Source organism: Tursiops truncatus, chromosome 19, assembly GCF_011762595.2.
Source record: "Tursiops truncatus isolate mTurTru1 chromosome 19, mTurTru1.mat.Y, whole genome shotgun sequence".
Lineage (NCBI taxonomy): Eukaryota > Metazoa > Chordata > Mammalia > Artiodactyla > Delphinidae > Tursiops > Tursiops truncatus.
The window spans coordinates 14,373,329-14,389,413 of NC_047052.1; the positions used below are offsets into that span (position 1 = coordinate 14,373,329).

The 16,085-nt window shown below is 42.3% G+C and overlaps 2 protein-coding genes and 1 pseudogene across 3 annotated transcripts in view; 1 reads left to right on the forward strand and 2 right to left on the reverse strand.

Moving 5' to 3' along the window:
* Positions 1-16,085, reverse strand: part of ZNF19 (zinc finger protein 19) — a 107,262-nt gene that overhangs the window by 56,652 nt on the left and 34,525 nt on the right. The window lies entirely within an intron of this gene.
* LOC141277241 (large ribosomal subunit protein eL31-like) overlaps positions 1-16,085 on the reverse strand; it is a 49,419-nt pseudogene that overhangs the window by 8,131 nt on the left and 25,203 nt on the right.
* LOC109550062 (soluble lamin-associated protein of 75 kDa-like) lies at positions 7,865-9,764 on the forward strand. Its single transcript, XM_033845253.2, is given in 5 exon segments — positions 7,865-8,104; positions 8,107-8,878; position 8,913; positions 9,130-9,362; positions 9,364-9,764. Coding segments are annotated over 5 exon segments (1,614 nt in total). The 5' UTR covers positions 7,865-7,887; the 3' UTR covers positions 9,755-9,764.

Consider the following 16,085-nt stretch of genomic DNA (forward strand, 5'->3'; position numbering starts at 1 on the left):
TTAGAATTTTGAGAAGAGGTAGGATTTGGGAATAGAGTTGACATACACATTCTTTTATTTACTCATCCAAAAAACATTTGATTTTTCTGCTAAGTCTGCTCCACGTTGTACAAACGAAGGATCCCTACTTTCAAAGAAGATATCTTGCATTTAACTGTTTTTATAACAAATATAGGATCACTTGAAAAAAAAAAAAAACTGGAACATACAGGTGAGCAAAAATGACAAAATAAGACCCACTCATAATCTCCCTAATCCACAGAACACCACTTCAGGACCAGGATTAAGGTGAGGTGAATTTTGCCTCAGGTGCAAAATTTCAGGGGAGGGGAAAGCGCTAAAAAAAATCAGTAATATTCTAATTTTTTAAAAAATCAAAATTATTGCAAAAAATTCAGGATGACACAATACCTAAGGTTTTTTTGTTTGTTTGTTTTTTTGCTGTACGCGGGCCTCTCACTGTTGTGGCCTCTCCCGTTGCGGGGCACAGGCTCCGGACGCACAGGCTTAGTGGCCATGGCTCACGGGCCCAGCCGCTCCGTGGCTTGTGGGATCTTACCGGACCGGGGCACGAACCCGTGTCCCCTGCATCGGCAGGCGGACTCTCAACCACTGCGCCACCAGGGAAGCCCAATACCTAAGTTTTAAAGAAAAGCAGGCTCCAACCCTGTGCTTGCCCCACTCAGCCTGACTGTGCTTGGTTATTTTCTATATGTTCCTTCTTCCCAACAGATCCATTCTCTGCCCTTCTCAGCCCTGCTCTGGTCCCTGGGGGGCTGGTCCCTGAGGACTGCATCAATGGGCTTCTTTGCCTTCTGGTTTCCAGTAGGATTCAACCAACAGGAGGCACCTATTAGAAACCAGAGGGTGGGAGGAGAGAGAGGTTGGAATATTTCTTTTCCCCACTCCATCCCTTCTCATCACCTATTGGAAGGAGACCCTAGAGCTGGAGTAGTGGGGCCACCTGGGCCCCCCGCTTTGTTACAGATCTGAGGAATTCAAGGTGGGGAGCAGCAGACCTGTACTGGGTTCTTTCGGCATCCTGAGGACAGGTTGTGTGTGAAGCTTCAGGACTCAGCTTCCCCAAAGTCCACCTGCCAGTTTCAACCCTAAGCCGGCTGACCAGTGGTTTTGTCTGAAGAAGCCGGAAGAGCAGGCCTGCCAGTGTAGACTTCCTCCTTGCCCCTTAAATAAACTGTGCTCACTTTCATTCAGTCCTCACCACCTGTTGATTACACTTCATGCCTGTCTGATTACAGATTTGAAAAGTCAGGAGGAACATTCACCGCACAATAGAAAACATGCCCCGGGGGCCCAGAGGAGTTAGCTCCCTCCCCGGGCTCTCCAGGGAGGCCAGCAAGAGCCCGTGGGAGGGAGGCGAGGCGCTGAGTAGAGGAGGATGTGGTGGTGAAGGTAGATCTCCTCGGAAGGAGGAAACAAAGTTCCCGGGCGACAGAAATGTGAAAAAACGGGGCAAAGTGAAGTGAGGCGTAAGCATCCACGCTGGAAACGCAGTGAAGCAGAAAAAGCAGCCGTGCTGTGAGGAGCGCCCAGGAGGGGATGAGGTGGCGTGAGAAGCGAGATGTGCTCAGCAAACAGCACAGGGAGTTGGCCTGGGAGCCCCTGAGGTGAACACCATTGCCCTGACGGCTACTGGGGGGCTGTGAAAACTCCCTTCCCAAACATTTTAAAGCAGGAAGGAAATGAATCTAGCTGGGGATGGTTTTAGGTGTTGCCCCTTTATCTTTTGCTCAGACTGTTGGCCAAGTTCAGAAGTTTCCACTTTGCCTTTAGATTCTCTCGCTTTGGATTCCACAACCCCCTCATCACCCCTGTAATCTCACAGGGGAGACAGACATGTAGAGCAAAGTGCATAACTGCAGAGGTCTGTACAACCCAGAGACCATTGCAGTGGGGCAGGGAGGGAGGAGACTGAACTGAGCAGCAGGGTAAGGAAACGTTGCACAGACAAGGCATGTCTGAACAGAGTTTAGAAGGCTTAAAAGGAGCGTGTCAGGTGGAATGGGAGCAAAATGGAGAAAACATTCTAGAGAAAACATGACACAAGATTTTAGATAAGGTATTTATCCTTCCTGACTAAATTCCACTTGCATGAAAAACAGTGACACCCACCTAACAAATATAATTAGTGGATTATGAAACACTTTTTGAGGACAAAATGACATCCTCACACCTGAAAGGTAAATGCTACCACAACTCAGGTGAGATGTGCTCTTAAGAAAAGCACTTAGAATAGTTTATTCCGATGTTGATTCTGGTTTTGGTTACATGGAGTCTCGTTCATTCTTACATCTGACCTCTACCCCTGGCTATAATTAGTTTTTCACAGAATTAGACCAGCAGAGGCCAGGGGAGTGTATGGAAAGCAAAATAGAAGAAAATGAGACAACCCAATAGCCGGAGCGGGGAAGAAACAATTCATGGACCCCCAATGGACAACAGGCTAAATGACTGTCAGGGAGAGAATAGCAAACCTTTTCATCTCAAAATAATTCCTTGGTCACTGGTATCCAGCAGAAATCTAGACTTTAATAAGAGATGTGATTTAAAAATAAATGGGGGACTTCCCTGGTGGCACAGTGGTTAGGAATCCGCCTGCTAATGCGGGGGATACAGGTTCAATTCCTGGTCCAGGAGGATCCCACATGCCTCGAAGCAACTAAACCCATGCACCACAACTACTGAGCCTGCGCTCTACAGCCCGCGAGCCACAACTACTGAAGCCCACGCGCCTAGAGCCCGTGCTCCACAACAAGAGAAGCCACCGCAATGAGAAGCCCGTGCACTGCAAGGAAGAGTAGCCCCCGCTCACAGCAACTAGAGAAAGCCCACGTGCAGCAATGAAGACCCAACGCAGCCAAAAATAAATTAATTAATTAATTAATAAAAAAGATAAATGGGAGCATAATATTATTTTTGTATTAAATTATTTGATATGACTATTAGCCATATTTCTGCAAAAACCATCCCACACCATGCTGCTAGAATTTAGCAGCTAAGGTTGACCCAACCCTTCATTATGTCACTCCCTTGCTCAAAAGTTAACTTTCCCCTGCTGAGTAAAAGATCATGTTAAAATGTCCCTAACCTTATATTCAAGGATCTCCACGACTGGGCTCCATGCTGCCCTACCACTCCCAGACATTTTTTTTTTTTTTTTTTTTTACTATTTCTCTGTAGAAACTCTCTTCCTAGGCAAAACTAGTTTGCTCAGTGTCCCCAAAACATGCGATACCATGTGATTGTTGCTGACCTTTCATAAGGATAATATTCTTGCCTTTCTCCCCACCCCCATACTTGACTAGGCTACTAGAAATGATATTTTCCTCTGTAGACCCCTAGAGGAAGTTCTCTCTTTCTCTCTTTTTTATATTAACACAAATACTTTTTTTTTTAAGCCATGCAAATTTTTTGACATGATTTAGGAAATATCAGTAGTTCACAATGGTTTGGTATTGTGTACTGAAGATAATAGTAAAGATATGTAGACTGAGTCATATCCATTTGCACTCTACCCTTTAAAGTGTTCTTACAGTATTTAGATTATCTTTAAACGGATCTATACAACATAATAAAATATAAAATAGATTGCGCAATGTTTAAGAAATAGTCATTTGTACTTGAGGCAGTAAAAAGCTTTAATCTGTGATGAGTGTTTACTATATACTGTAGCTTCACATATCTTGCTGAACTAGGTTTTCTGTGGGTGTGTCCATTTGATTACACTGTTTAACTATGGGGAATTTTGCACCTGTCGTGCACAAAGAAGTAAGGCCCTTTGTAAAGGTTGAACAAAGGTTCATTCATTCATTCCTTTCACAAGATTTCACTGTGCACCTTCTAGGTGCCAGGCACTGTGCTAGGTGACAGATGTACACAGATAAAAGTGTCCTGTCCTAAGGGAGCTCCCTAACGTTAGTTCAGGAGACAGGGCTAAGGCTTGTAGCAGAGCTATACCCAAGGGACTCTGTGTCAATGATCCAGTGCCATAATAATGCTAAGTAGCAACCAACCACGTAACTTTAGTGGATGAAACAGTAACTGTTAATTTCGGCGGTTGCCTCAGCAGTTCTGCTGATTTGGGTTGGGCTCAGTGAAGTGTCTGGGGGTTAGGTGCTGCTGGCTGATCTAGGATGGCCTCACCGTGTTGATCTAGCTCTGTTTCATGTGTCTCTCATCCTCCAGCAGGTATGTTCTCATGGCACTGGCTTAGACACAAGAGGAAGAGCATGCTCTTGAGGAGTTTTAAGCTTTTGCTTTAAAATATCCCACTGGTTAAAGCAAGCTGCATGGCTGAGACCAGAATCAGAGTTATATGGCACAGGGCATGGATACAGAGATGGAAGAATGGGGGTTGACACTGCAATCTATCACAGGCTCTGAACACACACACCAGGGGCACCTAACTCAGCCTAGGGAGATGAGGAATGGTTTCTCCAAGAAGGTTATGTTGACTTGAGTAGAATTTTGAAAGAGAAGATGGAAGCTAGCTAGGGAATAAAGAAGATGCTTTAAACAGAGCAATCCACATGAGCTATTGTAAGTACTTCCACATTTTTGCCTCATAGATGCAGATACCCTTTTCCCCCTTTCCCATTTGGAATTTAGATTTGAGTTCTACATGTGCAGCAAACTTCTTATGACTATAAGGCAATAAGTGTCAGGTTGAAGGTCTGCAGAAAGACGGCACTTAACACATCACTGAGCCACTGTTAAGAGCCCCAACTGACTATGCCCAGACTTCTTGTCATATGAGTCAGCACCAGAAACTCCTGTAAAATCCCCTGAAGAATTACCTTGTTCTTCAGTGTTCCACACTCCACCCCTTTCTTCCTTCAATCAAAACTCCCATTTGTTCAGTCAAGCTGACTCCAGATGCTTTGCATCATTTGCAGAAATGGTGACACTATTCATCTCCAGAATGACATTTCTAAATTTCTAGAATTTCAGGTGCCCTCGACAAGACAACACCCCTCCCCTGACCTCATCACTGTGAAGAGTAAAGATGGGCATACCTTGGACGCGCCTGGAAGGTCCTTCATACCTCCCTTTCCTCAGTATTCACAGTTTGGCCACCGTTATCTGCCTTCAGACCATCATTATCTGTTATCATTATTCCCTTTAGCCTGGTTTATGCTAGTCACACAAGGAGCCCCAGGATTCTAGATCATTCATTATCCCTTGCATTTCATCCCAAATGGTCCTGTACATTCTGTTTTCTAACCCCATTTCCTACCCTCTTCATCTCCTGAAACTCTCAGGAACTGGTTGTTGGGATCCGCAAAATTCCTCTTTTCTCAAAATCTCTGAATTTTTCCTTCTTGCTCTAAAGGAGATCTGGGTCTCCTCTGAGGACAGTGATTCCTCTGCAGCCCTCTCAAGTGGTGGCTGTTTTTTCCCCACACCTTGCAGTGGAATAGGTATCCTCTTTGTCCTTTTTTTTTTTTCTCTTTGTCCTTATTGCTGCTTCCAGACCATTCTGCTTCCCTCCTTCCCAAAAGTGTCCAGCTTTGATTCTGATGTTAACCAGACTATGCTACCCTCATTGCCATCATGTGGCCACTACCAGTCTCCAACCCTGCTCCCACATAACCTCAGTATCCTTATAGATGATGCTTTCAAAACACTAATTTCTAAAATCCCTGACCGCCTCTCCTCTAAAAAGTTTGTCCTCCATTGTAGCTCAGTTATTCCCTTTGTGTCCTTGTTTCACCTCTTATCTCACTTAGATTCTGTGGTTTGTTATTATAATCACTCCTTCGAATATAACCTTGGTTCCCTTTCCCCTCTCTCTCGCTTCACAGTACTTTTCTGACAGAACACAAGCCTTAATAAAATCTAACCTTCCACCTATGCATGCACAAGTGGGCAGCTGAACATGACTGGAAAATTCACATACCTCTGCTAACTGCTCTCTCTTTAAGTTTATGACCACTCACCTTAAAAAGGCCTTCAATGTCACTCATCAATTCTACTTACATTATCCTAGCACAGTCATTAACGCATTCTCACAGATGACCATTCCATACCTTCCCCTCTCTTTTCAAACTTTTCATAACTTCTTCCCCATCCTAAGATGACAACCTTGTCTCCTAGTTCACTGAGAAAATAAAAATAAGAAGAGAAAGTCCACAAGGTTCCCACCTCCCCGCATCCATGCTCATCTACTCTGCCTTCCCTCCTATCAATAATGATGAATGGTATGTGCTCCTAACTTGGACCAACTCCTCCACTTGTGTACACCTGATTCCATCACTCCAACCATTCTCCTCTCTCTCCTGGATCATTTCCCTCAGCAAATAAAGAAGCCATTATTTCTCTCATCTTCAAAAACAACAACAACTGTCTCTTGATCTCACTTCTCTTTCCAGCTACGGTCCCATTTCTCCTCCCCTTCAGACAATGAGAATTGGCTATTTTCCCATCTCCAAACCTTTCCTCCCATCTCCAAACCTTTCCTCCCATCAGATTTTCATGCTTATGACTCCACAGAATGTCCTCTTGTCAAGGTTATGAATGACATCCAAATTGCTATATCTAATGGTCAATATCTATCCTTAATCTTTCTGAAGGTTTAAACACAATTGATTACTCCTTTGTCCCTGGAACACTTTCTTCTCTTGGCACCACACGCACTTTGTTTTCCGCCTATCTTGCTGGGGACTCCTTGGTTTCTTTCGTCCTCTTCTCCAACTTCTCACTCTTCCTGAGTGCTTTTATCCAGCCCTGTGGCTCTCTATGTTGATGATTCTCAAATACACGTTTCAAGCCCAGACCTCTCCTTTGAATTCTATATATGTATGCATATACATATATCTAACTGCCCGATCAACATTCCCACTTGGTTGTCCAATAGGCGTCTTGAACTTAACACATCCAAAACCAAATTCTTGATTTCTACACCAAAGTCTAATTCTTCCCATCTTTGAAAATGGCAACCATACACTTGGGTCAGCCTTGACTCCTCTCTTACCCTCATTTCCACATCTGATCCATCAGTGAATTATTTGACTCTACCTTTAAAATATATGTTTTAATAGATATTTTAGAATCCACTACCTCCACTGCTACTACCCTGATCCGAGACAATGGTCTCTTGCCTAGCCTCCTAGCTGACCTCCCAGCTTCTGCCCTTGACCCTCTTATGGGTTATTCCCCTCACTGTATCCCAAATGATCCCTTAGAATATGTCATTCCTAAACTTATAGCCTCCAGTAGCTTCCCATTTCACCCTACGTCAGAGTCAAACTCCAACTAATAAGGTCTACTGCATTCCTACACCATTTGTCCCATCCTGCCTTTGCTTCCTTGCAACCTCCTCTCTCATGCTCTCCTTGCTAACTCACTCTGATCAGTCACACTGCTTTCCTTGTGATTCCTGGCTTAGCACCTCTGCACTTGCCTGTTCCTTTTGCCTAGAATGGTCTTTCCTCAGGTATTTTCCTCACCTCCTTTAGGTTCTCGCCAAAATGTTACTTTCCCTGACCCTTCTATTAAAAATTGGAAAACGGAGTTCCCTGGTGGTCCAGTGGTTAAGACTCCATGCTTCCAATGAAGGGGGCCTGGGTTTCATCCGCAGTCAGGGAACTAGATCCCACACACATGCCGCAACTAAGAGTCTGCATGCCACAATGAAGATCCTGTGTGCCACAACTAAAAAATGAATAAATAAATACATAAATTAAAAATTGGAACAACCCCAGCCCCGGTCACAATTTCTTCCTTCCTTATTTTTCTCCACAGCACTCGCCACAATCTGATATACTACATATTTATGCGTTTGTTCCATAAGAGACTTAAGCAGGTGAGAACTCTTGGGGAGAGAGGGGTTCTGTACTGAATCGAATTATTTACAGAAAGCAGGAAATGGAGAGAAATGAGATCCCATTCCTGGGTCATAGCAGTACTGATTATGCTAAGATTCTGTGGAAGAAAGGAGAGGCCACTGGGTTTTATCCAGTTAAGCCTACAGGAAGCACATGTGCCTCGTTTCTTACCCAAAGCTACCAACTGCCAGTTCTTGATACAATGTTCATAAGAAAGAAATATAGAGGCAAAGACTTTGGGCTTCATATGCTGGAGGACTTGTTGATTCCTTCACAGAAGATGCACTTGGCTTGTGGTATCCACTGACCTCTCTTATGTACACAGCTTGCAACCAGTACTTTGAAAAATATCCAGGAGACCATGAACTGCTTTGGGAAGTTGAAGGTGTTGGACGCTGGTACCAGAGAATACCAATCACCAGAGCATTACAAAGAGAAACATGTAAAATGACTGCAGTTTCTCAAAATGAAGCTAAAAGACCTGTGTCTGGAGAATATGGTCTTGCATCTGTTCCAGACTATGAAGCAGGAGCTGAAGACAGTTTGTCTAGTGAGATGCAGCTAACTATTGATTCTCTAAAAGATGCCTTTGCAAGCACTTCTGAAGGTCACGATAAAACACCTGTTTCCACTCGTACTCGAAGTAGTCATCTAAAGCAGCCAAAGATTGGAAAACGGTTTCAGGATTCTGAATTTAGTAGTTCTCGAGGGGAAGATGAAAAGACTCCCCAGACTTCACCTACAGCTTCAGTGAACAAATTGGGGTCTACTGCACAAATATCAGAGAGCTCAGAAAAATTCTTGGAAGAAGAACCCTAACAGACTGTGATTGAATCTGAAGATGAAAGTAGTGATAAAAATGTTCGACCAGCACCAGAAACCCAGCCAGGCCTGGAAAAGCAAGAAGGTGAAAAGGAATCTGAATTAGAGCCTATGAATGGTGAGATAATGGATGATACTCTTAAGACTTCACCTATAACAGAAGAGGAGGACTCCACTAGTGAAGTTTTAAGTGAAGAATTAAAATTGCAGTTTTGGGGCTTCCCTGGTGGTGCAGTGGTTGAGAGTCCGCCTGCCGATGCAGGGGACACAGGTTCGTGTCCCGGTCCGGGAAGATCCCACATGCCGCGGAGAGGCTGGGCCCGTGAGCCATGGCCGCTGAGCCTGCGCGTCTGGAGCCTGTGCCCCGCAATGGGAGAGGCCACAACAGTGAGAGGCCCGTGTACCGAAAAATAATAATAATAATAATAAAAATAAAATATAAAATATAATAAAATTGCAGTCTTTTAATGCCAGTGAAGACTCTACGAATCTTGTTCCACTGGTGGTAGAATCTTCAAAATCTCCTGAGGCTGTTGCACAGGATAAGACTTCACATGTAACTGACTCAGAAATGTTGCTAGATGAAGGCCCATCTGATGACAAGGGGCACACTGAAGAGAGGCCGCCTCTAGTTTCAAGAAAGAAAGCACATTTTGGGAGTTCAGACAATGTGGCTACTATCCCAAATGAAGAATGGTTTTCCAAACTCCGTAATAACTGAATTTTCTGAAGAATCGATTCCTGAAAATGTGTCACCCAACACTACTGCCTCATTGGAAGACCAGGGTGAGGAGGGGGCAGCCGAGCCTCAGGAAACATCTCCAGCTCTTCCTCAGAGCTCTTTAATAGAGGTTGAACTTGAAGATGTGCCATTTGCACAGAATGCAGGACAAAAGAGCCAGTCAGAGGAGCAGTCTGAAGCATCTTCTGAGCAACTGGATCAGTTGACACAATCAACAGAGAAGACTGTGGATAGCAGCTCAGAGGAGATAGAAGTGGAAGTGCCTGTGGTCGACAGGCGGAATTTAAGAAGAAAGGCCAAAGGGCACAAAGGACCTGCGAAGAAGAAAGCCAAGCTGACCTGAATGAGGAAGAAATGCGGATAACATAATTGTTGTTTTTAAAATATGGCAGTGAATAAATAGCATGGGGCACAGGACAAAAACTCCAAATTTTCAATTTGAACTTATTTATGATGCTGCTTTTCCCTCCCCTGTAGGACCTAGGATACACCGTTCTTTTTAATTTTTCAGGCTATTTTGTGTAAATACAATTTTTTTCATTTTTATTAACAATGTTTCGATTTTGGGAAGCCAGATCATACTATATTTTCTTTAGCAGTTGGGGATATCTGACCATTAATATTTCAGAAAATATAAATTAAAAAATGTGAAAGTAGTAGGGTTTCCATCAATTGTAAGGATCACAGAAATCTTTTATACTAAGGGTTTTAATAGTAATCTCGGTGAAGGTTCTAGAAGCTTTATCTTAAATTTCAAAACTAATCACCATTTTTTAAAATGTAGGCATGCTTAAACAAAAATGTCAGTAAATTAGGATAAATGCAACTTCAACTAAATGAGAGCACAAATTTGGAAATTTATGGTCAAAGGTTTATGAAGGTGGTATTTGGGCCTCTTAGTTCTTAGTTGTAGGTGCAATTTCTTCCTTTGACTTCAATGTCTGTGGAAAGGCACAAACAAAATCTGTTTCCAGTTCACTCTTGATAACATCTGATATTAATAGTACTGCTAGGGATTTAACTCTGGCCTGTAGGCACTCGTATAATTATTTAAAATTTCATTTGAATCTGGGGACTGTACTTTTGTCCTCACCCAGTTAACATGTATACTTTAGAAGTGTGAGAACCCTTCCTAAGGCTTCTCCTTAATCCTGCCACTGCCTTTATTCTAGAATCTTCGTTATATTCCCCTCACTTTCATCCACTTCCCTAACTCATGGAGTGATTCCTGTCAAAAGATCTTTTTGCCTGCCTGTCAGCTTATGCCCTTGGCTTCCATTTTTGGTAGGTTTGGAACTGCGTCCCACAATCTTAGACCTAGAGGGCAGGAATAAGCTGCCCTAGGAGCCATAGTTACAAGAGCTTAAATCAGATTGGAGGCTTCATTTGTCCCTTTTGGCTTGCTCGCTCTTGATTTGCTCTGTGCGGACAGGTTACAATCTAGCCTGCGTGTACATTGTGGTTGCCTTTGCCTGCGCAACACAAAGGCCTTTGCCTGGGTAAACTAAAAACAAAAAACATCCTCAATTGTTTATTTTCGTAAAATAATTTATTTAAAAATGAACAAAATGGTTATTCTTAGAATCCAAAGAGAATCTTAAAACAATCCTACTCTTTGGAAGTATTATGTGTACTCAAATTTTCATGTAAGTTTGGGAATGCTTTGAGGCCATTTAGATTGTTTTTGTTTTGTTTTGTTTTTTTGCGGTACGCGGGCCTCTCACTGTTGTAGCCTCTCCCGTTGCGGAGCACAGGCTCCGGACGCGCAGGCTCAGCGGCCATGGCTCACGGGCCCAGCCGTTCCGCGGCATGCGGGATCTTCCCGGACCGGGGCACGAACCCGTGTCCCCTGCATCAGTAGGCGGACTCTCAACCACTGCACCACCAGGGAAGCCCTAGATTGTTTTTAAAACTGCTTGGTCCTTACATGAAAAAAAATGTGTTATGACTTTGTGTCATTATTTGAGGTGCTAAGGATTGATGTTGAAGGTTTATTCAGTCTACAGTCAGGTGATACTAAATTTTATTTTGGGATGTTGGCATTTTAGGAAGATTTAAAGTTGAGATAAAAATCTTTAGCAGACAGGGCTTCCCTGGTGGCGCAGTGGTTGGGGGTCTGCCTGCCGATGCAGGGGACGCGGGTTTGTGCCCCGGTCCGGGAGGATCCCGCATGCCGCGGAGCGGCTGGGCCCGCGGGCCATGGCCGCTGGGCCTGCGCGTCCGGAGCCTGTGCTCCGCGGCGGGAGAGGCTGCAGCGGTGAGAGGCCTGCGTACCACAAAAAAAAAAAAAAAGGTGTAGTTTAAGACTGAGCTCACTGACAACTCTTGATGTGTGAATATAGTTGCTGAGGTTTACAAAAAAAGAAATGTGCAGTTATTCATATATGACCACTAAGGACTCGCAGTATAAATTTACACTTGTTAAACTTGTTTGCTTTAAACAGTAGGTGCATTTTAAGCAGTTTCAAAACTTTCTGTTCAGCACACAATTTTTGTCCATATTATCTCTGACAGAAAATGTTATTTTGGACTCTCAACCACTGCGCCACCAGGGAAGCCCCCGAAACAGATTTTAATGTAAATAAAGAATTTATACTAACATTACTCATCTGTGTAACAGTATTTTAGAAATTTCTGCCTTGTATGTCCACTAGTAGCAATACTGTGTTTGGAGTGTTAACCTAGTCTTTCATGGGTGTGATTAGTTACAAATGTTTATGCTTCTGTTTGCATACTTAGTATCAAGCTTGATTTGTACAAGATAGTTTAACTTGCTTATTTTTGGTTGTGAAAAATAAGCAAATCTCAGTTCTGTATCCAGTGCTTACCCTCAGTCCATTTTTTTTTCTTTCACCCTCCAAAACTTGTCATTCACACATTCCCCATTTCTATTAGCGGCAAAATCATTTGTTAAAATCTAATTGTAAGGAAGGTTCTGCTTCTGTTATCCTGAAGTAATTGTATCATACTGGATAGTAATTCCCAAGGAACTAGCCTTTCTTTTCCTTAGTGTCTGTGTGTTCTAAAACTTCTAAATCTACAATTTAGAAAAGATGTTACATTATTCAGAATAGCGAGACTTACTCAAGTACTTACGATTGTTTTCTTGGTAGTTTCTTTTTTCTAATTTTTTAAAAAAATTTTAACCGTAGTAATTAAACCTGTATTTTGTGATTGTTTCCTGGTCTGTGTTTTGAAATTCCTTCCCTTTTCCCTAATATCGTTGGTGAAGATGTGTTTAGATATTGAATTTGTTTAGACACTGATTTTGTTTAAGGCACAATTAATCACATTGTTTGTACTTTCAAGACAGACTTAAAAAAATAAACAGAATTGAAAGCAAAAACAAAAACAAGAAAAGGACTGGATCTGTACAACCTTATCTGCACTTTCCAAAATGGTAGCATTAGCCACATTTCAAGTGTCCAATGTCCACAAGTGGTAGTTGCCACTGTATTTGTGCAAAAACATTCCTCACCACAGAAAGTTCTATTGGACAGTGCTGCCTTAAAGAAATGGTCCATGGTCATGTAGCAAGGTAACATTACCTGATGAGTAAGCCTGGGCTTTCAACAGACCTGGGGTTGAGTCCAGATTTTGCCACTATAAACCATGTAACTGTGGATACATTATTTAACTTCTCCAAACCTCTATTCCATCATTTGGAAATTATGAAATTTACCTCCTAAGGCCATGGCAAAGACAATGTGATAACCCAAATAAGTGTGAAGTATAGTACCTGGTTTGTCGCAAGCTCTGAAGGAGCAGTAGCTACAATGATCTTTCATAACCTTCACGCTCCATAATTCCTTTTTGGAAGTGCCCTCTGTTTTGGATACCCTGAGTTTTCAATTAATTACCTATTTCTTTTTTTTTTTTTTTTGGCTGTGCCACACAGCATAGGGGATCTTAGTTCCCCAACCAGGGATGAACCCACACCCCCTGCATTGGTAGTGTGAAGTCTTAACCACTGGACTGCCAGGGAAGTCCCATGAATACTTATTTCTTAATGACTGCTTCCAGCCAGCCTTTCCAGGAGTTCTTCCTAACTGACTCATGAATCACAAATTAAAGAGGCTAAGATCTGTGGTATTACACGAAGGAAGGAGGTGTGATGGCTACTTGCACTGAGCACTGTGGGAGGTGCTTCATTAATCATTAAGAACATTGTGTTTGGGACTTCCCTGGTAGCACAGTGGTTAAGAATCTGCCTGCCAATGCAGGGGACAAGGGTTTGATCCCTGGTCCAGGAAGATTCCACATGCCGTGGAGCAACTAAGCCCGTGCACCACAACTACTGAGACTGTGCTCTAGAGCCTGCGAGCCACAACTACTGAAGCCCGCGTGCCACAACTACTGAAGTCTGTGCGCCTAGAGCCCGTGCACCGCAACAAAGAGTAGCCCCCCTCTCGCCGCAACTAGAGAAAGCCCACATACAGCAACAAAGACCCAACACAACCAAAAAAAAAAAAAAAATCACTGTATTTGTCACAGAATTATATGCAAATGCAATAAGGAAAAATTGGAAACAATCTAAACATCTGTCAATAGAATCCTGGAATACTGGCATATGATAAATCCATTCAAAGTAATGTCTCCCATAAATATGTGTTAAGATGGGTAAATGCTCACAATATAATGTGAGTGAAAAAAGCAGATCTAACCCCCACGACCCAGCCTCTATTAGAGACACATGTATAAACGTGTGCCAGGAGACATGTCAAGAATATTCAGTCATAGTTCCAAACTATGAACAACTCAAATGTCCATTAACATGAGCATGGACAAATTGTGGCATATTTATACATGGAATATTACACAGTAATAAAAAAAGCCATAACTGTATGTAACAATGTGATGAAACTTACAAGGATAAAATGAAATGAAAAAAGCAAATCTCAAAAGAATACATGTGCTATAATTCTACCTAGAAAGAGGTTAATTTGGGGAAAATTCAATTGTACTGCTTAAGGTGATCAACTATATGGAAGAATAAGGAGCTGCTTACCTTGGAAGTGGTCACCTCTGAATGATGAGGGAAGGGGGAGGACGTGAGAGTGAAGAGATACTGAGGCAGCTTTGGCAATGTTCTGTTTTTTGGGTGTTTTATTTTGGAGTGGTAGTTCCTTTATATCATTTGTTAAATTGTACCTTTATACCTTAATTTTAATTTCATAATTTAAAATGTTTTAAAGACTAAGGAAAAATAAATACAAAACTATATTTTCAGTGTGATCCCAATTATACAGATTTCTGCAGGCTTGGGAAAAACGATCAATGGTGCTCTTCTCTCGGCAGCAAAATGTAAAGAGATTTGTGTTGTCTTCTTTATACATTTTGTATTTTTAAAATTTTTTATAATTAACAAGTATTACTTTTATAGTAAGAATAAAAGCAGAACTACCAACGGCCCAGTTTTGCTCTTCAATTTACGTCTCTGCAATGGAGTCACCTCGAGGAAGAGAAATTTCTCTTCCACCTGCTAGAGAGAAACAGGAAGGGAGAGAAGGCCACACGACTGAAATCAATACAAGGCACCACCACAGGTGGTGCTTATGGTGCTTATGATAAGGCCTTAGGGGGCTCAGCTGATTGAAACCAGCAAATATACTGCCTAGATTATCCCAGGACTCACACAACTCTGCCTGTTCTCTCTTTCAAGGCCTTGGAAAATAAGCCAACAGCCGAGAAAGAAAAAAAGAGGTGTTATTATGATTCTATAATAACTACCACTTTTAAACTCATTATTGTCATAATATTGTGTTAGGGGTGTTATATGCATGAATCCAATCCTAACATTCACAAGAATTCCATTAGGTGAACATGTATTTTACACTGATACTTTACACCTTATTTTACAGTGATATTCTAGGGCTCAGAGAGGTGGAATGACTTGCCCAGACGTCTGACTCCAAAATCAGTCGCTTTTACACTCCACCACAATTTACCTTTATTCCTGTACATGTTGTAAAAAGAGCTTCCTCATCTCGTTTTTCCTTCCTCATAGCCAAGATGAGCCAAGCGAAATGTTGGTTCTATCTTCCCCAGGGAGTGGCAGTCCATTTAATTCCAACAATAAACTCGCCTCCAGGAAGAAAGGACTATATAAAGGTCTGTGTGAATTACACAGTGATTATGAAGTTAATAATGTGACAAATCCAGTGGCTGAATCTATGACTACCTGACATAGTCCAAGAATATACAGTGTAAGAGGCTCTTAGCCGCCCACGAAAGAGAAGTCAGTTTGTGCCTGTGCTACACTATAGGCGACTTCTCTTCTGGATCTCCCCTCTCTGTGAAAGGGAGTAAACATTTATCGAACAGTTTCTGAATTAATCAGTGTCCTGGAAGCTATACAGGCTATTTTTCGTGGCTGACTCAAGGTTTGGGACTTCTGGTGTGTTGCTTTATATAATCTGGCCTTTGACCTGAAGACTTCCCTTTATTGATCTGCATATTTTTGCCTGTACAATCAACCCTTCCTCCGTATCTGCAAGGGAATTGGTTCCAGGACCCTCGCTGATACCACGCTCAAGTTCCTTATATAAAATGGTATAGTATATGCATATAACCTATACACATCCTCCTGAATACTTTAAATCATCTCGAGATTACATTGTAATACAATGTAAATGCTATGTAAATAGTTGTAAATACACTGTAAATGCTATATT